Source organism: Meleagris gallopavo, chromosome 8, assembly GCF_000146605.3.
Source record: "Meleagris gallopavo isolate NT-WF06-2002-E0010 breed Aviagen turkey brand Nicholas breeding stock chromosome 8, Turkey_5.1, whole genome shotgun sequence".
Taxonomy (NCBI): Eukaryota; Metazoa; Chordata; class Aves; order Galliformes; family Phasianidae; genus Meleagris; species Meleagris gallopavo.
The window spans coordinates 14,769,317-14,796,319 of NC_015018.2; the positions used below are offsets into that span (position 1 = coordinate 14,769,317).

General features: G+C 37.7%; 1 protein-coding gene across 2 annotated transcripts in view; it reads right to left on the reverse strand.

Annotated features, from left to right (window-relative positions):
• Nucleotides 1-27,003, reverse strand: part of VCL (vinculin) — a 52,618-nt gene that overhangs the window by 4,193 nt on the left and 21,422 nt on the right. The window contains exons 5-21 of one of the 2 annotated variants that reach the window (XM_019617583.2): nucleotides 26,296-26,418; nucleotides 24,733-24,893; nucleotides 18,784-18,874; nucleotides 17,325-17,472; nucleotides 16,677-16,830; nucleotides 15,553-15,728; nucleotides 14,253-14,443; nucleotides 11,111-11,311; nucleotides 10,392-10,519; nucleotides 9,299-9,448; nucleotides 8,607-8,715; nucleotides 7,307-7,609; nucleotides 6,586-6,710; nucleotides 6,067-6,252; nucleotides 3,173-3,379; nucleotides 786-989; nucleotides 59-163 (exon numbers count right to left, since the gene is read on the reverse strand). In XM_019617583.2, coding sequence (XP_019473128.1) covers nucleotides 59-163; nucleotides 786-989; nucleotides 3,173-3,379; nucleotides 6,067-6,252; nucleotides 6,586-6,710; nucleotides 7,307-7,609; nucleotides 8,607-8,715; nucleotides 9,299-9,448; nucleotides 10,392-10,519; nucleotides 11,111-11,311; nucleotides 14,253-14,443; nucleotides 15,553-15,728; nucleotides 16,677-16,830; nucleotides 17,325-17,472; nucleotides 18,784-18,874; nucleotides 24,733-24,893; nucleotides 26,296-26,418 — 2,762 coding nt within the window. Of the gene's footprint in view, nucleotides 1-58; nucleotides 164-785; nucleotides 990-2,059; nucleotides 2,337-3,172; nucleotides 3,380-6,066; nucleotides 6,253-6,585; nucleotides 6,711-7,306; nucleotides 7,610-8,606; nucleotides 8,716-9,298; nucleotides 9,449-10,391; nucleotides 10,520-11,110; nucleotides 11,312-14,252; nucleotides 14,444-15,552; nucleotides 15,729-16,676; nucleotides 16,831-17,324; nucleotides 17,473-18,783; nucleotides 18,875-24,732; nucleotides 24,894-26,295; nucleotides 26,419-27,003 lie in introns of those variants that run through there. The other variant, XR_004160497.1, reaches the window with a different exon arrangement.

Sequence of the window (27,003 nt, forward strand, 5' to 3'; positions counted from 1 at the left end):
CTTTTCCCCATAACACTGATCAGCAGTTCCACCTCCCATCAATTTTTACACATCTTACCTGTTCTGATTCTTCATCACTGATGTTAGTCCTGCCCAGCATGGTAGCTTTAACTGTGGAAAGAATTTTGAGTTGTGTGCTGATGGTTGGGATTCGCTCACAGACCTAAAGAATAGGGATAAAAAAACATTTCACATTGTAAACTCAACTGATACACTTTTTCTTCCCTTTAGATTAATTCTTTAGTTTTCCTTTACTATTCCACAAGGAGTAAGCATAGGGGTCCCCATAACTTTCAAGACTTTCAGACAAATACAGGTAAGATAACTGAACATCTTATTTTAATTGCTCTGAGAATTTTTCTGGAGAACTACATTCTCTTTTCCTCTAGATATTTCTTAGGTGTTCTACCCAGACCTGAGAATGGAAGGACATTTATCTGTGTCCGAGAGTGAAAAAAACTATGCAGTGTTACATTTTTGCTGCTATTCTTTGACACATTAGGAAAGAGTAGGTGAAATACAAAGCGATGCAGAAACAGGAGAGAGCAGTGCTCCTTGCACAGTACTTTTCAAACCCTCTCAGACATTACCATCTTTCACTTACCTGTAAACTGATCTGACCTCACAAAATATGCACCACTATGGCATCTAAAAACACACACAGCTTGTAACGTTCTGTCAAGTTGCAAGTGAAGACACTTGTGTTTTACTGCAACACCTCCTCTGCTCACAGATGGTAAGAGAAGAACCAAGTATTTCGAGGTGCTTACAAGTTAACTCATTACCTGTAAGAGGTTTGTTCTAATGCGTTTATCAGTGCATTGCTTGGCCACCTCTTTGGCCAACCGAGTGACTTCATCCGATGCCTTAGCAATGTCTTTTGCACACTGAATGAGGGCACGCTTGTTTCCGCTGCCTCCTCGCACCAGGCGTGACATCTCTGCCATGAGCAGCGCCATTCGTTTAGCAGCAGCAATGATGTCGTTACCCTGAAGAGAACAGCAGCAGTCAGTGTTTGTGTCGGGAAGGCAGCTTCCACAAGTCACACCTGAGCAGCCTACGTTCTGGTAGCAACCCTTTCAGAAAGTCAAGGACGGAAAAACCATTGTGAACACAGAAGAGGTTTCTTCAAGGAACAGGGAAGATCTGCCCTGATTATCTGCTTATGGCATACTTCTCTTCCTAAGACTCAGGGAAAAAAGTTTGCTTCAAAACTGGAAAAAAAACGCAGTAATAAAGCGTTAGTTTGTCCATGGAATAGGAGTTTCTGCTCTGCTGGTTATACTTTAAGATAAAGCGTGTTATTAGCATTTGAAATTCCAGATCTCTCAATAAGGGGAGTAAGGTAGTTATTTTCTATGTGTGCTAAGCACCTCATTAAACCAAATAGCACCGATTTGGTTACACAGTTGAACATCATGTTTTCACTGGCATCTGAAACTGAAGTTGTTCGAGTATATCTGTGCCGCTACCCTGCTATGTTGCTGACATGTAAGTAGAAGACAATGTGTAACAAAGGTTTGCCACAGGTAGCGTGGAAATGAGAAGCAATATTATTGCTGGACTTTTCCAAATTATTTCTTGAAAACAGTTACTGCTTTTTTATTAATTCTCTCCATTCAAAATAAAGCTTCTAAGAGAGAATAACTTGTAGTTTAAAAAATAATCTGGTATTATTAAAAATCAGATTTCTTGTGTTAATTATATCAAGATAAGTCACAAAAATACTTCTAATATTTGCAATGTGGGAATTAAATACCAAAAAAAAAACAAAAAACGAAGCAAAAATGTTTCTCATACACTGTTCCAGAGAGAAACCTAGTGCAAGGAAAAAGCAGTCCAGAGTTACGGGTCGTTAATAATCTGTTAGTACATTTAGATTCACCTTCCTGAGAAGTGTTAGACAAACGTGAAACAGAGTGCCATGATGCATTCCTACTGTGTGGATGAAATATTAGCAGAGTGGTTTTAAGTATTAGCACACACTAGTTCTTCAGTGCAGTTTCACAATGAATGACCAATGAAGACCACAGCAAGAAGTACACAGTGAGAACCCAACTGTTTTCTCTGTCCTTTGCACATACTTCCATGACTCACTACTCGTCAATTGAAGAAGATATCTGAAACACGTCATTAAATGTGGCACAGATACGGGTGACACAAAAAGCTGAGCTATTTGTTACCGTGACCTAACATTTTATCTTTTTGCTAGTATAACCAGTTAGGATGCAAGTGACACAACACAAAGCTTTTCCATGTTTTCACGCAGGAGGATCAAGAAATTAGGACCAATGTCATTTACGAAGCCCTCTAACAAGTTATCCAAGCATCAGAATCTGAAAAGGACAAGAACATTTTAAAGCCCTTTTTATTAAAAATAGTTTTGTATATCTATATATACATACACACACACACACCCCTAGCCTTTGTTATGGAACACCAACCTTTCTTTTTGTGGCATGCTATTAAAAGTGACAAGTCTTGCAACCATTTGTGCTCAGACAGAAGAAACAGGCTACTTGTGAATGTCTGAACCCCGTGTTAGATGTCCATTGGTTTCATACAAACAATCTCAATTCAGCAGATAACAGCATTCAGTGCAGCTCCTTCATAAAAGAATTCTCTCAAAAGCAGCATTTGCAATCAGCCAAGTGCAAGCCAGCAGACAGTCAGTCCTCTTCAGTAACCACTGCCATACAAAGCCATTCCTTGTTCGAAGGTATTTTAATTGACGGCACCAATGGAGGCCAAGCACAACAGACATGTGAAATGACTTCTTGAACGCTGTGGGCACGGCTGCATCCGGAAGTCATTAAGAAACCACGAGCGATGGCTTCCTAGGTAGCCCAAATTAATGTAGAAAGAAAAGGAAGGAGGAAAGATAAGCCCTGCTTACAATTTGAAAACTGTTGTAACAAAGAAGGACAGGCAGATGCAAAGAGAAAAGAAGCCTTGTAATATTAATAAGTGACCCAAATCAAGCTTCAGTCTGGCACTGACAGACAGATCTAGCAAACTTGTGAAGCCACTCTCAGTCCTTAAGATGAAGTGCAGGCAAATGTTTTCATTCAGAATGACGGGACCCAGCAGGGATCAAGAGTGATGCAAATGTGTCAGCGTTCCAAATGGCTGGATGCACACAGATCAGTCCCCGGGGGAGACTCAGGAGTACCTTACTAGACCACTTGGTTGCTTCCCGATGCAGAGACTGAGCAGCAGCCAGAATGGGCTGGTTAACAGGCTGATTGGTTGGCATTAACAGCAGCTCAGGCTCGTAATCATCTTCAATGTCAGAGGGGAGACTGAATTCAACATCTGCATCATCCTCCTCATCTATATCTACACCAGCCTCAGCCGCTTCATTAATCACAGTCACAGGCTTTGCAGGTGGCAGCAAGGGTGGAGAAACAGGGGACAGTTAGTACGAGAAGCAGAATTTGGTAGAAGAGCATGAACTGAGCTGTTTTAGTGACCAAACATCCTCTTGGTCTCTCCGTATCTGATAGGACAGCTCTAGGATCAGGTCAGAGGGAGGAGGGGAAGGAATACAAGATTAGCAGAAGGAAATAAACATTTCACCTGTGTATCAAAGTTACCAAAAAAAAAATTAAGTAACAATTCGAAGATGCAGCAACATTTTTCAATTCAGCATAGGCTCCTACACAGAGAGGCTGATTTTCAAAACAACATTTTTCTGGCAAGACAATGGTGAAATGAACGGAATTTCTGTTTCAATGAAAGCCATTTCACTGGCTAGAAGCAGGCACAGCAGCTGATGACTGTGGCATTTGTGCAGACAGAAAGCATGTATGAAAGCTCTTTCACATAGATGTAAGTAAGAGGCAGCAGCAGCAGCACCACAGAAAAACCACTGATACTGTGTGGCTGTCAAGGAAAAAAGGTGAAGTATAGAAAAGAAAAGTGAAGTACTGCAGGTAACATGAAAATGAACAAAACCAGGTTATGAAAAGAAGAGATGATACTGAATGTTATGAATGATGTTAATATTACAGTTCTTAAAAAAAGAGACTGAAACAGAATTAGTAAATTAAGAGGATTATGAAGCATATGGTACTGTTTTGCCACAATATGTTGTACCCATTACCTTTTAAAATAAAGACAATCTAAGCAAATATATTCCATTAAATTCATTCACAAAGATGAGGTAACAGTAGTGTAACAGTACAGGCATTTAATATAGCAGTATTTTAACAAAAAAGATATTCTAACACGTTTACTAACTTCAATTCCCTAACTTCAAACCCTTACCAAAGCCTATACATTTGCAACTGAGTTTTGCTTGAAGTCTAATTTTCTATCCAAGGTCACCTTGGCAGCAGAAATATGCAGAAGCTTTGGAAGGAACAAGTTTTAATATCTGTATACTGCCAGATTAACTCAACTTTGAAGACTTAACTCTAAGTATCAAACCAGTGAAAAGCTTCCCAGTATCCCTCAGTTTTAAAGTAGCTTTGACACAGGAGCCTAACTAAACAAAACTCCATTCTCTCCTTTAATCAAAAGAGGTAGAAAGGCAATGGAATCTAAAGCAACAGCTGGTTTTTAGTTTGTGCTCCATGAGAGAATGGGTACACAGAACCCTGGAATCCCCTCCATGAAAAGGAGTTTTTGGGAAGGAGAAGAAGAGATGAACTGTGCATCTTACAGGAATGAAGAATGCTACCAATTGCTTTTGAAGACTACCTACTTGCCTTCCCGTAAGCCTGAAACATCAGTGAGCTAATGTAAAAGGACAATGAAGCAGAAGGCAGTTGACAGTCTTCTGCCATTCAGCACAAGGCAAGACATTGTGTTTCTGTCTTTCCAAGTCTAACCTAGTAGCAGTGTCCATCAATCCCTCTTCCACCCAGTAAGGAAGTAGCTTAAACTATAAACATGGTTTTAATCTTCTAACCTTCTGGCCGTATATAACTGCTTGTAAACATATTTAGAAACTTGGACTGCACATGCCAAGTTGTTACTAACAAATAGTGTCAAAGAAGAGTGCCACTACCTCCTTCCCCAAAACATACTGGCCAAGTAATTGTATCTTTATTGCTAAAATGGCCATTTACAGAGTATTAGAAGGACAAATGTTAGACAACCACTAGGTATGCTACAGTCTAATTCCTTAATAATATCAAATTGTATGTGGTATAGCTAGAAGTACCAGCAAGGTAAGAGCATTTCATTTTAAGGAAAAGGCTTAAACAATTTTGCAGAATTTTTTTATTTTATCTACACTTCCAAAGTATTACATTCTTCATGCATATTCAGTTGAAGTTGATTCTGTAAAAATCAAAGATTATCTTCCCATTCAACACACAGATGGGTGGAAGCAAAAATTGGAGGTCTTAAAAGCAAAATTTTGACCATAAAGTTATGCCTGCAGAAAGCTGCTACTTTCAAGTTCTCAGTCGCTACCAGAGAAAAAAATACAGCTTTTATAAGTTTCATTTGCACTTACAGGAATGACCAAAGACTTTACACTGCTTTGTTGTGGCACTAAACTTTAAAGAGCATTAAGGATTTTGGCCTTGACACTGAATGTGATTTAAAAATAAAAAAATAAAAATAAAAATAAAGGAGACCAGGCTGCCTACTGGAGCCCCTTTTTTGATCTAAAGTGCACCAGATTATCTGCATAGTAACCCTGCAGCTCGTAACATAAACCAACTCATGATTTCTCCAGCTGGTGTCTGCAGAATTCATGCAGATTTCCTGAAAGCAGTTAAAGCAATCAGTTTGTTAACCTAGAAAGGCACAAGCAGCAGTGACTGTCTAACAATACTAGCACTAAGGATCACAAACAGCTTAACATGTTTGTGTTCACAGAGTTATGATAAGCATTCTATCATCTATCACTCTATGATTCACGAGTATTAGGCCAGCTGTACCTAGTTCACTCTGAATATGTAAGGATTTCCAATTCCTCCTCCAACTACAATGTTTTACTATTTGGTCTAAGATTATTCTCTGCATGGAGGCAACTGACAATGGACCAAACTAACACACTGATGCAAAATAAATATTCTTGCACAGAATACACATGTAACAATTTCTTACCTTGCTAGACCATTTCCGAGCCTCATCATGCAACTGCCTAGCAGCCATCATCATAGGCTGATTAATAGCTTCTCCTGCTTTCTGTTCTGGGAACTCTTCATCCTTTTCTTCAGGGGGTGGTGGTCTGGGTGGGGGAACCTCACCTTCTGGAAGTGGTGGTTTTGGAGGAGCAAGCTCATCAGTCAGCTAAGGAGGGTAGAAATCTTGTTCAGTGCAATGAAAGAGTACAAAGATTAAGCACTGGGTGTCATGGCAAGAGAAGATGGCGTAAACTCATACTTTGTTTTTTCCAAGTGCTCCCTGTTTAAGGAAACACCATGTTCTAATATCTTCTTTCAGATTTTGGACTACTTGGGTTTCTTTTGTTTTTCGTTTTAAGACTTCTAGCTACATGTATATGTTGGCTGGCCAGTTGATGTGTTTTATTTCTGAGAAGTAATAAATTTATTCAAGAAATTGCATCAAGCAGTCCACGCTTTGTCAGTGGCAATGGAGCATGACAGGTTTTGTGGCACTTACATGAAGATGCTCAAGGTCAGGAGGAGGAGGGGGAAAATCTGGTTCCTGAGGCTGGAAGGCTTCTCTGACTTTGGCCACAGCTCCCAGAATCCTGTACCCAGAATCCAAGAAACTCTTCTGCAAACCTGAATAAAAATCCCATTCCAGAATACTGATTAACAGCATTCTACAGTATTTAGAACTGGAACACTAGCCAAAAATATATTTCTATAAGGTAGTACGTGGAGTACACAGATATATCTAAGAAATGAACAAATTTTAAAAACTATGAAAATGTTCATGCTCAATTTTCATGTTTGTAATATCAGTATCATATCTATAAAATACATAAAATAAAGCTTAGGCAGATTAACAGTAACAATCAATAGCCAATCAGCTTTCAGAATACAAGACTAATATTTTTCTTATATATGCACTGATTCAAGTACATACATACTGATAATAGTAAGAAATACTTGTTTCTGACAAAGGTCATGAAATCATGTAATCAACTAAAATGCTGAATCCTTTTCCCTTGAACACAGCAGAGGTCTCTGATTGCACTTCAAAAGAGCAGAATCCAGCAGTTAATGGTGTGACACTGATCTCACCAGTCTGGAATTTAAGCATACAGAATTTCCATAATAGGAAATCCTTAGCTGTACAAGACAACACAAACACTACTTCACATCATCTTCCACCAGTAAAAAATACATCTGAAATCAGCTGACTGAATCCTTACCAGGATCAGAGATATTTCCAGCTACAGCTTTAGCATCCATTACCATTGGTGATATAGTTTTGCTTAGCTCATCAGAAGCTGCTTTAACAGCCTCCCGGAATTTCGGGTCTTCTGAATTTTCAACCTCCCGTTTTGCCACGAGCAGGATGCGGTTTGCTCGCCTAGCAATGCTGGTGGCTCCAGCTACCAGCATCTGAGGTTGCATATTGGCCATTGCAACTTTACATTTATCAAGATCTTTCTTAATAGCCTCTTCTGATGCATCCAACAGAGACTTGGTATCAATGGCTTCATCCACTAGCCCTAGAATAAAAGTTGAAAGCATTAATAATCCAATTTCAACAATGGAAAGAGATATTTGGTATTCTGGTTTATGACCAGAGAAGTAACCACTTCCAAAATGAGGGATGGGGAAGAGTAGAAGGCGGCATGAAAAATCAGACCAAACATTTCGCTGCTGTTACACTTCTGATTATATACGGTACCTGTAGCACTGTAACTGCTGTCAAACTTGTGCCCTCTAATGACATCCTGAACTCTTGCTCATCTATCATGGAATGTTGCTTTTGTGAAGAACTGACTTACACAGTATACATGATAGCATTACCTTCCTTCCAAATTTCTTTACAAAAATTCAGCAGTTTTGTACTTTTCTTGTTCACAGAAAAGGAAAGACTCCTCTGGTTGTGCTTTAACTTAAGGGTGATACGTAGCGACAAAGCAGTAAAATTGTAAATTTTCAAAAGTTAATTATGGAGATAGACAAGGATACAACATGCAGTGAGGACTAACTATTTTGTTAGCAGCACAATGCAAGGATCTACACTTCAGGACTGAAGCCTTTGGGCATCTCAGAAAGACACAGTAGATTAGGAGCCTTCTTTTATTCTACTAATACTTTCATCAAGATATAACAACTTTGAACATGCTTTCTTCCCCTGTCCTTCAATTTTCTGTCCTCATTCAACATGCCAAGATGATGAAGTAAGAAAATCCTCAGTGTGCCACAGTGATATATCATTACTAGAAGCACACAAGGTTTTTCCCAGGAAAGGACTGAAGCCCAACTTACTCCCCCTCACTTCTCAAAACAAGAAGCAAGCTATTTTAGTTACGCTGTAGCATGTTGCACACACACATTCCTGGGGTCAGACAACACATTTCCACTTCTCTCAACGCATTTATTTTTGTTCACTAGTTACTTCCATACATGCATCCTCAACCCAAACAAAAAAGGATAATAAACCATACCAGGTAGGAAAGTAAAAGTATCATCTTCAACAAGAAAGCCTACTTTTACCTGTCATCTTTTCTACATTATCAATCCATTGGTTTTTCATTGTCTCAAAATGCTCATAAGCAGCTTGATTTCCAGGATTTCTCAGGAGAATTCGAGCTGCTGATACTACCTGCCAATAGAAAGTGTTTTTAATTATGAAAATATCAGTATTTAAAAAAAACATCATAAACATTACTGAAAATGCATTTGTTTTAGTACTGAATATATAGCTCACTTGTAATTCCAGCTCATCACCTATCCGCTTAAAAATTTACAACTCTTCTGAAATTTGTTTATGATAGAAATACTTCTCTAGAACTTCAATTACTTGCTTATACACCAGAAAGTGTTTTACCATTTATAACCAGCTCTTGACAGCACTGAAGTACAATACTTAAGACAGAAATGAGTTCTACATAGAAGCTTAAAGTAAATGATGTAAAAAGCACTTTTTCTACTTAGTAGTAATGTAACTATTTCAAGTTAAGCTACTAACACTTCTGCCCAAAAGCTGAAGACTAAGACATAGAACATGATCACCTCATCCTACCTGGTAGGATACGCACAAGTACTTGCCATTCCCCCTTTCAGAACATCAGTACTACGTTCTTCGCTGCCATTTAGATCTTACTGTGATAGCAGAGGCATTTGGAAAGTTCCACCCAAGTCCTTTCCAACCTTCATAACAGCATTTTGAGAGTAAGCAAGCAAACCTGTGGGGTAAGCTCCCTTGCTGATTTCACTGTTGCCTGAATGCCTTCCACAGTAGTTTTATTAGCAGTTCCAACTGCAGCTGCTTTTTCTGCTGTTGCTCCCAGTCTAGCAGCATGGTTTTCAAAATTCGCTGCTCTTTCTTCAAACACCTGGTTGTTCAAAAAGAAAAATGCATTAAAGAAGCCTTGCTACCCTAAAAGAACAGAATATTTCTGAAGTGTCAAATTACAAGACCCTCCAAACTTGACACAACTCCTGGCAGGATGCAACAGGACAACACAAAAGGTTTCAAACTCTCTCTCATCCTTACATTAGCAGACTTCCTTCTTTACAAATTCACTTGGATCCCCCAAGGCTACTATCACGTTTTATGGCTTTGAAATACAAGCAACACTAACTCCTGATTTTCATTTTAACTACTACTGAGTTGGTGCCAGTTTAGCTTACAGAGACTAATTTTTGAATCCAGAATCAAGAAAAAACTGCATTTGCACAAATATGGGTTCTTCTCTAGAAATCGAGGCTTCGCAATGGAAAAAACATTCCTCTTCCTGCAGTTTTTATTCATTCAAGGATACAAACTATACTCTTGTAAAGTTCAGTTCCTCAAGGAATTGGGAATCATTTTCATCACATTCAAACAAACTAGGCAAACAGAGTTGGCAAGTATAGAGTTCTACTCACTTCACACACTGTCAGAACCTTGAACTACACTACACAGTGAGACAACTGTTTAAGTACATTGATCAATACTGTTATGAATCAGCTTATCTAATATTGAGATATACAATTCAGGAACTGCTGTCAGTGATTCTGGTAAATAAATATTTAGCGTGCTCAAAGTAACAGGGCATGAATATCAGAGGGAGCAGTTTTTAGCATTTACTAAAGTCAGTCTCCAAGACATCAGAAACATTTGCATGGCAATCATCCCAGTCAGAATTATTAAGCATGGATTACACATTTGTGAGAATACTGACTTATTTTTCAAAATATTGATTCAAAACACCGGTTTGTTTTTCAAACAGTGACTCTCAGAAAACAAGTTAGTAACTCAAGTTCCACATGGGAAAAACACTATCAAATACTTGCCTCTTCTCTATTGGGAGTATCAGAAGGGGCAGTGGCTGCTACTGCTAACAACTTAATAGGAGTTGTAGTGTCACTAAAAATATCAGACACCTCCTGGGTCATTGCTTCTTGCATCCGTGCTTTGAGATACCTTAAAAAAAAAAGCAAAATTTTTTACACATTACACAGAAACATTACGTTGCTAAGGGTTACAATCCTATATCACCTTCTCATGACAAACAAAATAGGGGAAAAAAAGCAGATTACACTGAAAGTCATACAGATAAAACAATCTTAGGAGGCATGTTCAATAAATCACATGCTTTTACAGCATTCAAAATGCAAGCAGCATACACTCTACTCACTGAAGGAGAATAGAAGGCATGAATGGAATTATTTGAGACCCCGCCCCTCAGATTTGCAATGCTAACACTATCTTCATTGAAAGTAAGACTTCTCCTCATTTTTAACTTCTAAACTGTTCATTTGGAATTATATTAGGGTAGGATGGTTGGACTTGCAGTTAGATGGTCTTAAAGGTCCTTTCCAACTTGAGCAATTCTATGATTTCCTTGATAATCTCTATGGCATATCAAGGTTCTTGTATTAAAGATTGCTCTAAGTCTTCCAGAGAAACCTACGTGGTTTTTTGCTCCTCCACCTACATACAAGCTCTTTATCAGAGCAGTACAAAAACTTCCACATACATGCATTTCACTGCACAAGATGAGAGATTTTTACCTTCAGGGAGTCCTGAAGCTGAGCAGCAATTGCCCTAGCCTGAGGAGACTCTCCCTCCCCTCTTGCTGCAAGGTCAGCAAGCTGCGCAGCCAGCTGGTCTACACGGTCACATTTGGCAAGCAGGTCCTGACGATAAGGTCCCATCATGACATTGGCTAAACGACGACCTTCTGCAACCAAACCCCGAATTGCTGCCTGGCCTGCAGTGGAAGAAGATGCACGGCATTAACATACAGAAGAAACAAAACTTGAAAGCCCAATGCAAATGTATCATGAACTAAATAATATTCTAGAATTTCTGGCTTAAGAACACATTTTCAGGTGCTGAGAAGGATCTGCAGCTTCTCAGTAAGAAATGGCAGCTCAAAACTCTAAAAGAAATTCAACCCTCACCAATTTATTTGGTCTGTTACTGCGAGTGAGGCCCAGAAATGCATTCTTTTTTAGCTAGGATGGCCTCAAGATCACAATTACAGCAGTGGGGTACTCTAATGTAAGTCATCTGTTGACTCCTATAGAAATCATTTGTAAGCTTCATGTACTGGAATTCATCTCCATGCCATTTCAAGTCATTATAAGCTGAGCAGGAAGAGGATACAAGTAGCAGAAATAAATAAATCACAATATCCTTTTCAGGCCTTGCAGAAATCATGGGTGAATAATGTCTGGTGTCCACAATTGGAGAAAAGGAAAAAAAAAAAACCTATGAAGCATGTTTTTTGTTGGTGTCTTTTTTTTTAATTGCTTAAAACGTTCTTTTTAGTTGGATAGTTTTCTTCACTCAATCACAGACACTTCCTATTCCCTCATTAACAACATGCTTCTGCTCTTCCAGTAATCAAGTAGTATTCTTTTCAAAGGAAGTCATCGTATTCTAAACATATTAAGTCCTTTAAAGACCTACTAAAGAAGCATTTTAAGCCAACATTAACATACACGTAATTCAAGTTCATAATTAAGCTCAAAATTACTTTAAAACAAGTTGTTATAGAGCCTGACTATTCAATAGTCAATTGTAATGATAAGAAAGCTTGTAAACGTAGCTAGGTCTGGTCCTGCTGCAACACCCCAAGATGACTTTTAATTACTGTTTAGTAGAGTGCAGCAAAACAGATGCACTTCAGTATTTCAGTAAATCTTGCCTAATTTGTATCTGCCCATAGCAATTACATTAGCCCTCACCTAACTAAACTTATTCATAATGTAACTGCATGATGAAGTGATGAGTGTTTATGCAAAAAAAAAAAAAATCTGCCATCTGTACTGTTACTTCAGAATACAGTTTGTATTGCACTACACCTCAGTCTAACTGTAAACACACAAATGTTATTTCTAACATGGTCATTCATACTGGAGAGATTACTGAAGGAATATTTCCATGTTATCATAGGGCTGAAAAAATCAAGTCAAATTCTATCAGAAATGCTGTCCAGAGAACGTATCAGAGAATGGCTTAGGTTGGAAGAGACCTTTAAGTTCCATCCAATAACCTCAATGTAACCTTTCCTACAAGCTTTCTACCGAGGCCCAACCCAACAAAATACAATTAAATGAAAAATAGATAAATCATGACATCACGCTACAACTATTTTTTCCTCATTAAGCTACAAACATCATTGCTAAGGGGCATATTATATCCTTGTGTAACCGATGAATATACAGATACTGTAATTAAGAAATATACAAGAGAGTTTGGCTAAGCAGGTTATTACACCAAAAAGAATAGCTAGAGGGCTTACCCTTGCCCTGGGCTCGCTTGTCCTGGGAGTTTTGGAAAACTCTAAAGGAGTGATCTCCAGAAAGAGACCCTTCCCCACTAGTCGTCAGCTCTTAAATGGGGTCTAGGAGAGCTGGAGACAGCTCCACCTCTTCCAGCAGCACCTGTGAATTGCCTTCACCTGTGCTCCATGGCTGACTCATTGCTCACCTGAGGTGATCAATCAGAGGTTCAGGCCATGATTCAGCAGTTCCCATACACCCTTCATAGATTTCTGTCATTATGCATTCCTATTAAAATTGATTCAACCCTGTAGTACATGTCCAGCCCTGAGAAACTTTGGCTCCTGCCACAAACTTCCAGCATGTATACAAGCTTCATGATTAACTAGGTATTTACAGGCTCTGGGGGTGATTTAAGTTCCCTTTTACTCTTTTGAACTTAACAGAATAAGTTTAGGTTTTGTGCTTCTTCAAGTCAAGCACCTCAAATTTTATGATGTTCAAGAGATACAATACAAATATGAAGGTTTTCAGTTAATGTCAAAACACTTCATAAGAATTATCTACTGCCTTCTTGGTCATCTCATTCAGCATGCTTTCAGCTCATCAGAAAGTATCAGTACACATAACTCCACTATTCTATATCCAAAGAATAGCGGAGTTTCATGTTCTGCAAATAAAGCTTCTTTTCACGAGTGTCCAAGCATCAGGATCACTATCTCTAATTCCATGATCTGTCATTCATTATTCACACAATAGATATTATCTTCACAGGCATAAGGAAAGGTATTAGAAAGTCATTAAATGTCTGCAGTTATACTGCTTCTTACAAGGCATGTTTTGACTTGCATCAGCTGCGCTACTTGGTCCTAATTACTACGGGAAGAACTACTGAATCCAGTCTTGAAGGTTCATCCACCTACTCACAATAGCATCAGAAGAAGCAAAACAAGAATTTTCCAAGATGTTTTACAATAAGCTTTCAGTACCATAATTCCTGAATGATAATTATATGTTTGCTGATAGCATCCTAGGATTCTCAGATCACTTTTCCCTTTGATTAAGTAGCATTCTCCTCAGATAATCCAGAAATCATACAAGTAGTAGCATTATTAGATCAGGTCTGTGAAGGATTTGATTACGTTTGAATGACAGTAAGAGCAAAGAACAGCCAAACGTGTGTCTGTTCTATAACACGCAATCCCTCATCTTTGTCAAATTCGCTTCCACAAAGAAAATCACCACCCAGCTTGATAGTTTTACAGTGAAAACTTGGCTACAAACCACCAGCCACGAACTATGTTATCAATGAAGAGATTCTACTGACCCTCTCCATCTCAGAAGCAGTAGTTTCAGTCTCAAAAATTACTAAGTTACACCAGAAAATTGTGATAGAGGAGAAGAACATGCTGAAAAACTTACCTACTCCTCGATCGTCAACTGTAGGATTATCTATCCATCTTTGAGCCTGCTCAATCTTGCCCTCCAAATGGACAGCTGCTTTAACTGGCCTAGTATTTGCTACAGCTCTGTTAGTTTTGGATTGTAAATTCTGAAGTGATGTAGCTATTTGCTTGGCCAATGCACGGGCCTCGGGAGAGTCGCCTTTCCCACTGAGGATTTAAAGAAAAAAGTCATTTAAAAAGGTCATTCACAAGTAATCCCAAATTAAATTTGGCAGGAAAAAGATGACAAAGAATGGTACTTTATCTTTTCAATAAGGTCAAGCTTGAGACTTGAATCTCAAAAAATAATGCCTGCCATCCATAAATCCCCATTCCATTCTGCTGCTGTAGCACCTGGATATTACTTTTGTTCAATGCAACACTGAAGCAGAGGAAGGTATGATATCATTGATGACTTTGATTTCCCGTAATCATGATCACCTGAAATAATGCTATGCAGATTGCAAGTACAAAATTAAGCAGCAACAGACACAAGGCTATTCATAAACTAGAAAACAGACAATGCATTAGGACCTATAGCAGCAGATGTCAAGAAAAATCTGAAGAGTAACTTCTGAAGAAAAAGTATTATCTCCATACTGCCACTGGCCATAAATTAAAGATCACAATTTTTACATCATCTCTCACTTCAATTCTCAAGCAAACCCTGTGCAAAACTGATACTGAAGTACTATGTGCAGCTAGCCCTGAATACTACGTAGCACAATTTTCTCACATTTATACAGTTACAGCTTCCACAACACTTGACTCATGATCAAAATGTGTGATAATCCTCCCTACTAGACAGTAATGTGCCAGGCAAAAAACAGTTATATTTGTCTGCATAAACAAGCTTAAATTTCACATTATCTCATTCTTCTCAAGTGCTTTGATATCGCCAAGGCAATTGCCTGCAAAATATTCCATAGGCAGTGAAAAAAATATCTTTTATAGATATACAACTTCAGTTAATCTCACTTGGAGGAAGATCTTGCAAATCAGGCTTTAGCACAGAAATTAAACCAAAGCATTAAAAATGAAAGTATATTTTGCAGATGAAATTTTTAAAGGCATGTCAAAGAACTCCCCCCCTCAAGAACTGAACAGTTATTTGCATTCCATTTTTATTAAATAAGCTGAGAAGCATAACATGTCTATTCACAGTTCTTGGAGGAAAACACATTCCAAAATTAATCATTAATATTATGATTAATTATTTCAAAACTTTGAACTGCAAGTAATTCAAATAAATATATGGTGAGACAATAAATACATACTGTCGCCGCAGATCTGACAGCTTAGCTGTCAGAGCAGAGATCTCCCCCAAGGAGCGAAGGATATCATCTCTTTCTTTAGGCTCCTCACACAACTCTGCAACTTTCCTTGCTTCAGACATAATTCCTCGAATGTGTTCTTCTCCTTCACTTCCGCCATTGGGATCCGCAAGCCAGTTCTTAATACAAAGAAGTTGTAGATGAGTGAAACTATCTTTTAATATAATGTTTCAATATATGTTTTAATAAGCAAAAAGAAAAACTGGTACAGCTGTCAGAGCTTGATTTAACAGGCAGTTTTTCTTTCCTAAAAGCAGTTGCTAGAGATTACATACCTTGATGTGCTACTGTCAGGTAAATATTGTCAGGTTCTGTTTTCAACACCATGACAAATTAAATGAAGCCTACCCAAAGACCGTCCATTCCTTGTTCCCTCAACATTTGCCAACAATATTTCCAGAAGTGAAGTTTAACTAGCTGTTTTAATGGCTCATGATCTCAGAGGGTTCGATGAAAAACAACAGATGCTGTTTGCACACAATGTAACACATTCCTTGCAGAGCCCTTACTAAAAAGTTACATTATCAGGTTTTTCATCTGATAAGACATACATATACACACACGCTAACATATGTTGGCTAACTACATACACATATTTATACGGTTTTTGAAGATTTTATAATCATCATCACCACACACTGACCACACTGAAGATTAAGTGTTACAGAAATGAAATAGCAATGAAAACAATAGTTTCACTGGCTCTGTTTGTATGGAGGTTCTATGCCCTGAACTCTACTCCCAAAACAGAGACCATTTACCTGTGCAGTCTGAAATTATTCTTTCCTTTTATAAGATGACTTTCTGTCCTAAGTAAAGACATTTCCTCACTGTAAATTCCTAACGCTCAAGGCTTCAGCAATGCTGGACAACCTATGAAAAAATAAAGCTCTAACCAAACTCATGGCATCCTCTACGTTCATTAAACAAACATTTTCCTGACTGAAGACAAGTATTCCCTATATATTGCTCCTAAAGAGTAACTGTGTTGTGTTTGGATACATCTGCAAAAGCTTAGTGTGACACGTAACAATTTTCTGAAGCATTTACTTAATCATTAGCAGTACCTGAGCAGCATCAATCTTCTTTGCAATAGCCTGCTTAGAATTTGTCATGGCCTCCAATTTCCGGGCTGCATTCTCCACCTTTGCAGTGAGCAAATCCAGACCTTGTGACACCTGCTGTGCCTTCTGCATCGCCATTGGTGTAGCACCCTGTCCTCTGCCAAAAAGCATCACAAATTCAACTCAGAATTGAGCAAAGCCTTTCTCTGACGAAGAAGCATCAAAAAGTAGTTAGAAGCATTCCCAGCAACTACTACAAGAATTGCAGTATTTAATCAGATTATTTATATCTTGAAAAGAAAAAGTAATTCAGGAGAAAATATTACACCATGAAACCATTATCAGTTTCCCTAGTGTATCATAATTAATAGCTTTCTAGGTTTCCCGCATGGGTTCTTTTCTACTTTTTTTTTTTCTTCTTGTTAGGGGCAGGGGACAGTGAGTACCACAACAAAAAATGAACTGATACAACAACACTCCAATTTGGAGTATTTACTACACTAAAGAGCAGATTAAGAAAAAATGTTTAGCACAAAGAGCCTCCCTTTCCTACATGTTAAGAAATGATACAAGTAAAACTATGTAACTTTGAGTTCAGAATAGCTGTTTTAATAGCAGTGGAATACTGTCCATTAAAAGTAGTAGATATACCTAGCTCGGAGATCAGCAAGTTGATCAGTCATTTGGCCCAAAGTTTTGCACGTTCCCAGAATCTCCCTGCGTTCTTTGCCTGCGCACAATTCTCCTGCTTTTCCAGCTTCATCAAGGATCTGTCTTATTGCTTGCTCACCAGCATCCCCTAAAAGGTACAGTCAGTTAGTAAAATATCAAATCATACGTGCTGTGGTATCTTTTAATAAACCGCTGGTTTAATAAAATGCTGAGATGTCCCACCACACTAATTTCATCAGGTTCAGTCATCAGAATGTATTTATTAAAGTCTACGATATACACCAAATGTGATCTTTATGAGATCATATTTCTGAAACAGTACAGCATAGTAATAATAAAGCGCACCATGTACCATCTATTTCAAGTAATAGAAAAATTCTGTTATCATTGCTTAATTTCTGTAAGTAGAAGTTCCTAAAACTTGTAATGTATTCAGGCTGAGAACAGAAAGAGCAATAAGGAAAGATTCATCCCTCTCCTCAATCCACCTCCAACTCCACCCTCTCGTGTTATGAGTACTGGTACCTCCGGTTCCTCAATTAAATTACTATAGTGGAATTGGCTCAGAAGTCCTGCCATAAGAACACCCAGGTAACAAAAATATTATGCAGTTAGTTTGGAGTAACACATTGAGTAAAAATCTGACTTGAAGTTTTAGAATTATTTTTGCATTTGTCTCTAGCAACTGAATACTTAATGTTTTACTGCTTTAATTGTCATCATAAGCAACAGAAGGCTCTGAAACTAGTCATGTTTCCAGCACTGAGCGTGGCAAGGGAACAAGATCAGAAGTGCAAGCAGCAGCTCCACTGATAACAATAATTTACATTCAACTTTGTATTATTTTGGCTTCAGTTTCAGAAGAAGCTTTTCAGATAAGGTCTTTAAAGTCCAAATGGAACAGGCCTCCACCTGCTTTTACTCACTTTAAAGATGCACACTAACACAAAGCATTTTATATAAACCAAGGTGACTGTTTTTACAATATTTATTGCACTTTTTCTGCTAAGCATTTTCTGTCAAGAAGAATAATACTTAGATTATTATTAGAAAAACCTGAAGTTATACAAACATGAAAATACAGGAGAAGTTCTAAAGATTAGCAGCAGTTCAGTACTGTTCAATGCAATGCATTTGGTTTCTATTTCATCAGTGGAATGCAAAGAAAAATACATACATTATACAGAGTATGTGTAGACAATTTAAAACAGGAGAAAGATTGCCAGATCATTAAACACAATTTGTTTGATTTGCAGGGTATAAAGAAAAGACTACCTATAAGCTGCTTCAAAATGATTCACTACGTGTAAGTTATTGATATCCAAAGGAAATTTTGCATCACACAAGTGAATTACTCACAGCTTCAAAAAAAAAAAAAAATTAATATCAAAACACTGTTGGGTTTTTTTGTTTGTTTGTTTGTTATTTTTATTATTACCTGGAGGTGCGTTTGGATCTCTCAGCCAGCCTTTCGCCTGGTTCATCTTTGAATCTATTAGGGCTAAAGCTCTTTTCATGGCTTCAGTGTCCTTTGCAAAAGAGAAACCACCATAATGATTTTCAAAAGCTCGAAGCACAAATAGCCAACTTAACGAAAGCAGACAGAAGTTGTATAAAGCACAGCCTACTTACAGAAACACATCCATGTAAGCAGCTCAAAACCCATTTTCAAACTAGCAGATCATAGTCACTCCTTTCCAAGTCAGACAGACATTTTCATTTCACTCAAAATGCAGAAAATACGCATGCAGATTCAGTGATGTTTCTGTTTCTTTATTTACCAGTGTTTTACTTTCTCAAGTCAGAGCTCTAGTAAGCACATATCTCAGAGTTAGTACCATTTTTCTCCTTGTGTATATCATAGCATGAAGATTAGAGTCAACATTTTAAAAATGGAAATCAGCCAGTGAGTTTTGCAACTTCTGTGCACAAGACTGCACATCTGCATTTTTCACCTGCTCTGTTGTTTTAAGTCAAATAACTGCTGCCTGCATAAAGTTCAACCATTAGTTAATTCCTACAATTCTCAAATAGGGAGTTTTCTTCTGCAGAGACTTAAAACACAGGTATTCACCCATGGCTGTTTTAAACTCAGAACATCTCTCCCAGGAGCATTACAGAAGCCGTTCCTTTGACTGCTATGCTGCAATTAGCATATCTTCAGCTTGAGGAGCTACCTGCTCCTCATCTCTCTGCATACTCTATTAATTGTTCATGTCTCATCCCTCCACTAGGGACCACAAGTTTTCTGCCCTATACAAATGGAAAGACAATCAACAGAGCAGGTCCCTTCCAAAGGAACTATTCTGTTCTATTCAACACTACATATATATTACCAGAGTAACAAGTATCTTAAGTAACAAGTTGGGAGAATAACAAGTTGGGAGAAAGCCAAAATAGCTTTTTACCACACATGTAATGGAAAAAATTTCCAATGAATATAACATCCCATTATTAGGATTAGGATTATTAGTATACAGATGATGAAAAGAAGCCTGTCCCTGTGCTGCTAGCTGAATTGAACTGCCCATGTCCAGCTGCTACAGAGCAGCCTCTCCCAGAATCAAGGAGCAGTCATCTGGTATAACATGTGATACTCTGAAACACTAAAAACCCACCATAGTTTGGTGGAGCAGCTCATTCTGCATTCTTAGTCCTAAAGATACTTTACTATAAATGTTCTGGCTTTAAAGCCTGTTTTACTAAGATATGTCAATCTTTCAGCAATCCACGTAATGCAACTCAGCAACCAACTTTCTAACAGGTCACATGACACTGTTGGATAATTTTAAATGCTCTTGAATTACTGCCCAAAAGAGACCAACAAAAGCAGGATTTTTTACACCTGGAAGACTGGTTCTTAAACCTTGAAACCAGGCTTCAGGGCTTAGGCCAAGACCTAAAGGATAGGACATTCAGCTAGGGCTGGGAGGGAGCAAAATAATCTCCAAGTCATCTTCTCTACAGCATGAGAATTGCACATTTAATGTACAACAAGAGTCAAGCAAATAAGCATATAATAAATTAAACACTGAAATGTATGCGGAAAAAACCTCAGCAGCTGTGATGGGAGGCATTAGAGTTTTCTCTTGTTTTATGTATGGGCTGGAGTAACTTCAGCATGGAATGAATAGCCTACTGGAGGCCTGTCTGCCCATAAATAATTTGAAACAAAAGGATTAACTGAATTTTTAATAAGGTGACAGATGTTGCTTAGTGTGTTCATGAGATGATAGGTGTGGGATAGCTGAGAAAAGTGGTGGATGGCTGAGAGGGGGCAAAGATCCATTCTCCTCTTTTTACTAAAGCAGGCTTTTATGTCATCTCAGCTGCCTGCAAAAGTGCAGCTACAGCAAAATGATAAAGAAGGCTCTGAATCTGAATTTCTTATCAAGTGATAAAATTAAGGGCATTTCAGCTTCTACATCCACTATTACCCAAGCAATACCAGCATTCATCAGTCCTATCGTACAAAGGCCACAGAGTTTAATTGTTCTGCAATACAAATATTGCTATCCTGTGCAAATCTTTGCTGAAGTCTGTGTGTGCAACAATACCGTGTCCCTTTCCTATTTGAAACAAAGACCTGGTTAAGTCTCAGTGCAGCATTGCAAAGTGTTCCAGGCAGGCTGCTTGTAAAGCACAGATTTTCCATCTTCATAGCTAAAGTTGCCAAGGAAGGGAAGCCCTCTCAGCTTTAGTCTGACAAGGAGTTTCCATTGCAAGGAGATGAGTAATTTTTAAATAAGAGATTAGAACCCATTCTTAACCAGTCTTATTAGTACTGCACATGTAATAATTTCACTTTTGTTTCTGCCACAATTATGTACGGTATGGCAAGAAAGATGTAGCAATCCTGGGATATCTGGCCTTATCCACTGACCCAGGTTAACAAGCAAGAAAATGAAAAAACCAGCACAACGGAGACACACTTCCTCCAGGCCTTACTGCCTGAAAGTGAGTAACATTCCTGACTCTTTGAACTGTTAGAATACCCAAACAATTCAATACATTGGAAATTCTACTGTTTTGGATTTGCCAGCAGAACATCTGTACAAATAAGGAAAGAAAAATTCCTACAGATAGCCTGCAAAACATTTCATGACAATTACTTGTCAAACAAAAAAAAAAAAAAATTGCTTTCCTCCCTTCCCTACTGCCTCCCTGTTGGGGAAAGGAGTTCCATAAAGAAAACCAGCACTATTATCTATTCAAAAGAGCTAAACAACTTAAGTCAATGAAGTCAAACGACTAGGGTAACACTGTCTGAAGAGGAAAGAACAATCCGGCATTTTAAAATTCCACTCCCAAAAGAGCACTTACTCACAATATGTTTGTACAAGACTTCTGCCACTATTAAGAATTTTGAGATTATTCATGGAGCAGGTGGTATTGACACTGCCTTTTAAAATGAGCATAATAAATCCTACACTTCCCTTGCTGAATATAAAATACAACCTCTGACACAATTAAGTGGTCTAGTCTAGTGATAACTGCATTTCATTACCAAAGAAGGCAATGTTGAAGAAAAAAGGCAAAGGCAGCCTTCTGGCAGAATAGATAGCTTAGTCACCATCCAGGGTTCGACCCTACACAATACTAGACTTCTCAGCTTCCAAACTTTTAACCCCTTATGGAAATAGAAGGCATATAAACCGTATATTAATTCATGATGCTTTAAAAAAATGAGAAGTGTAAAAGAACTGTAAAACAATGAGAAAAAACTGAATAGAACTATGAATGGAATACATAAATGCAGATTTTTTTTCTGTTTTAAGATTCTTGTCAGAGATCTTTATTTGCTCAGTATTTAACTTCTAAATCAGCACATTATTTTAAAAATATGCATTTTTTTTGTGTGAGACTGTTGCAGTGAAGTAACAGCACTATGCTCTTCACAGTCTGTAGCAAAACCATAGTAGTTTATGGTAAAGCCTCCAGTTCTAACTCTATACATTTGTCCCTTCCACTATATCTATGATGATTTTTGATACACTTACACATAAACAATTCAAGACAGAATAACAAACAAAATGAACTAACATCAACATTAGGATGTAGTACAGAAAATTTTCAAGGCTATGTCTTGAATTTTGCCTTAGAAGTGGATGGGAAGAAGAACTTTCCCTTAATCATCAGGCATGAAACGCATGCAACAGTCATCTTGAGTAGAATTTAAGAGATTTCACTCTCCCTTTCAACAAATAAACACATATATACACTCACGCACAAATACAAGGAAAAGGCCAATAACATGGGGCCAGCAGTGAACTAGTTCTCCATCTCACTGCTTTTCAGTCAAAACTGTTTGGTTAATGTCCAGTGATAGAGCTCCAAATGTGAATGTCTTCATTCAAAAGCCAAAACAGTTTTAAAAAGTTCTCTGCTCAGAATGTGAAACGAAGATTCAATTACACTATACTGCACTACAATCATATGCATAACAAATAGTGCTCAATATTTTCCATGTGGAGATACTGCCTGTACACCAATCTTTCTCTTAATGAAATCCTTTATTTAACATACCTTGTAATAACATAAGTAAGAATAAGACTGGCTTGCCAACTTACTGCAAGTCATTTTTCCGTTTTTCAAAACCAGGAAAGATTCCAAATTTAACTAAAATAAAACTGCATTTGCACTTCCTAAAATACAAGAGCACTTAAATTCAAAAATAAACCTGAATTTAAATACGTACATTAAAAAATCTGAAGTTTAAAGCCTAGACCTGAAGAATGTGAACCATCAGAATTGTAGGAAGGCTACTGCCGAAATACTAAGGAATGAATAATCCCCAATTTAATAAAGCTTTCTGGGCATGCAGTAAGCTTGTTCCTGCATGACTGGACCCTTTATTTGCAACTACAAACACTAGTAACAAACTAACACAAAAGCATTCAACAACGTGCTCTAGAATCTCGGGGTAGCTCTGATCAGATTCAGAACGACAGTTTCAGTGCAGTTCAGCTTGCCATTACCATTTTCTTAGTGACAGCCAATTCTACACATTTGCCTATTAAAAGTCATTTAAAACCTCAACGTGTAAATATGTAAGTATGGTGTTACAGCTGGCACACAAGAAGTTGCACAGCACACAGTCTGCACACAGCACAAAATCCCACATACATGCTTGTTTTGTTTTAGTACAAGGTAGAGGTGTAGCGTGTGTAAGAAAGCTTACCTTCTAAAGGTGAGAAAAGGGTAAGAAACAGAAGAACAAAAACAAAGATGCATAAAGTAGTCATAATAAAGAAGTGATAGTGACAAAATAACTCAAAAGGCAAACTAAGGGTCAAGTGCCAAACAATATAGGCCTAAGTGATTTTAATGCCTAGATTACATTGGTTAGATTTTCTGCATGAGATTTTATTTGTTAATAAGTCTGGCTTCAGGTTTCAATACCTTCTTCAAATTTTACCATTACTTGTTGCCTATATTATAAGCCCTTAAAAAAAAAAAATCACTTTGGCCATTTATTTGAAGTTACTTCAAAAAAAAAAAGCATAGGTATCTGAATTGCATAGTTGCATTCTTCAGTAAGCCCACAGTAACACTTTATGTGATTCTGCCCATCAAACAGCTTTAGGATCTGTTGTGCATTTCAGTATCTGCAGTATCTGCCTGAGCAATCCAGGCTAAGCAGTTGCAGTTAATTAACAGTTTAATGCTGAGTCAAAAGGACCCAATATGCCCACTTGCCTCCTTCACAGAAAGGCTCTTCAGATTAGTTCATTTTTTTCTGCTAAGCAAACACTGAAATTTTAATTCCATACCCAGGCTAAAAATGGACAGCAGCTGGAGGGTGTTGGTGTTCAAGAAAGCACCCCAAAAATTAACTGAAGCCTCTTAACTCCAGGCTTTCTTCACAAGGAATACAACAGTAGTCTTTTTGAGTAGGAAGTAGAAGAAAAAAAAAATATCACAGGTAATCCTACTTGTGGATGCCAAGCAACAGGACCATTTTAAGGCACTGAACAGTTTCTTTTATACCTAATTTATACCTGTGAAATATGATGATTTAAGTTTGCTCTACATAGCAAAAAAATCCTTTAAGAGAAATGCACTATATTCCATGATTACTTAACCACAGCAGGACTCAAATGTGAACAAAACTAAGCCTTCTGTGACCATTCAGCTCCAGTAACCACTGGGCCACCTTCAAGTTTCACACTCCTTTAACCCAGCTTGTAAAGAGAAAAAGCTAGTTTTGAAATCAAGACAACCATCTCCAAAGACGCTGTTCATCACTGATGAAATTATATAACGTGACGACAGTGTTGCAAAACTGATGGACAAATACACATTTTAACAGTCTGAGATTCACAAGGGTTTAAGTCTACAACACAAGAGTTGTGCTTCCATATCCAAATGTAGACGTGAAACATACCTTGCTGGCCCAGGCATCTTCATCCCAGGAAGTGAGTTGTAATACACGAATTATTTCATTTATCTCAGCACTCATTTTCTCTACTGTGAAATTGCGATTTTTCAAGGCCTCTTCTATTCCCTGGCTTTTAGTGTTTTTTGTGGTTACAAAGATCTTCATAGCTGTAAAAATAGCATAAATCAGGAAAAGCTACACATAGAATAAAATCAATATTGAAGATAACCCTGAATACTCACTGTGCAAAATACAACACACAATCTCTGTTTCAATGCAAGACTATCTATAAGGAGATAGTAGTTGTAATCAGCTGCATTGTCTACATCTGCATCTACAAAAATATTTTAACATTACCGTATGGATTTCAGAACTGAAACCAGTTAATTAGACTGGCATAGCGGTACTTCTCTTGCACAAAACTGTATTCATAATCTGCAATTAACAACATTGTCAGACATAAAAATGCAGGCTTTGGTATGCGTTATTTCGTGCCAGGTTATAGCACACAGAGTGCACACAGAGTCATTATCTCCTTGCTGCTGTAGCTGGTGGTGTTTGTTCAGTGCAGTAGGATCCACAAGCTACTACCAGAATTTCATTTTATATTAATGTGTCATTAGTCTGTTAACATATCACAACTCTTTCTCTGTATTTATCTACAGTTCCATACGCAGGTAAGTATCAAATGTACTCCATTCATACCACTAATCATCACCTTGGTAATAGCAAATGTACAGCATCTGAAGCATTAATTTAACAGTACTTCCAAATGGAGGCAAATCAAGCTCATCCATACTCATAATACAACCGTTACACTAAATAACTTTGCAGAAGAGGTGAAGGGGAGGCAACACGATACATCTGTGCTCTGTTTTATGATGCATTTCTACTCAAGATTATAGTCAGGACAATAAAACCAAGTTCACATCCTTTGATACCCTGACAACAGCCTGCACAAGTTTCCTCATCCAGAGGAAACTGTGTTCATCCTATTTTTACGTTTAGAGTTATAAATCAAAGAAAAAAAGTCATAGCAAAAAGAGATGATTATCTCCATTTCACTACTCTCTCACAGACTGCCCTAACAAGCAAACATCTCTTCTGCCTGCCTATACATGGCTCAGCACAGTGAGATACTGCCAGTGCCTTCACATAAAAGGAAATGGTGATGCTAGCAGGATGTTATGTCCTTGTAAAAGAACATGGTACACTGGAACCAGGAATGCTGCAACAGTGCACAGGGAAGGCTCCAAAACATTACATCTCTCCCCTGTCACAACTCAGCTTCTCCATTAGACCATGCCTCTTATCATCTTGTAAGAACAGTTAGGGATATTAACACAGAACCAGTTATGCATATGTACTAAATAACAGTTGTTGAAGTGCTTTATCAAGCAAGCAAGCTGAAATCCAAAAAAAAAAACAACACCAAATATATTATAAGGTTATTTGCCACCAGTACAGAAGCAATTTCAAAGCTGGTATTTTTTCATGCACACAAGACAACTGAATTCCAGTTCAGAATAGACACCAACTCAGAGTTATGTTATTTAAGTAAAAAAATACCTGAAATAAGTACAGGCAATAGCTCCTTCACAGTATTCATGGAGTTCACCAGCATAACCCTATGTTCCTGATGAGTTAATTCCTGTTGTCTCTCATCAATCATTTTTGCCATCTTTGTCATTCCTTAAGATTAAAGAAATTAAACATAATCAGAAGTGCAGAAATGCAACATTAGGTTTAATTTGCAACAACTGAGCTTTCTAAACACGAACAAAATATAATGAGTACTGGCAATTTCACTTCAAGCATATTTTAATATTAGGATCCATTATTTAAATTGAAGTGTATTCCAGATGTTTCAGTGAAGTCTATGATTCAAAATCTAGCCACTATGCAAAGAAAAATGGAAGACTCAAAACTCTTGATTTAAAATACCAGCAAGAAAATAGGAAAATAACCAAAATAACCGATTTAAGACATTATGTCATCTCATGACCCCTGGAAGTAAATTTGCAGGGTTTTATCTCTTTGCTAGAACTCAGTCAAAGCATTAAGAGTTAATAACAGAAAAAGCAAACAGTTTTTTACTTGTTTGTTTACTTGTTTTATCTTCAAAGACTTAGTCCTGGGGTTCTACCTAAGCTCAAGAATTATATCTATTTGCACTTCAGCTCTGATAGAAATATTTCTGTGTTCTCAAAGTTTGGAAGGAATAATTTTCTGCTTATTGGGATTAAAAACATCTTCATTTATCAAAAGTTTAAAAGA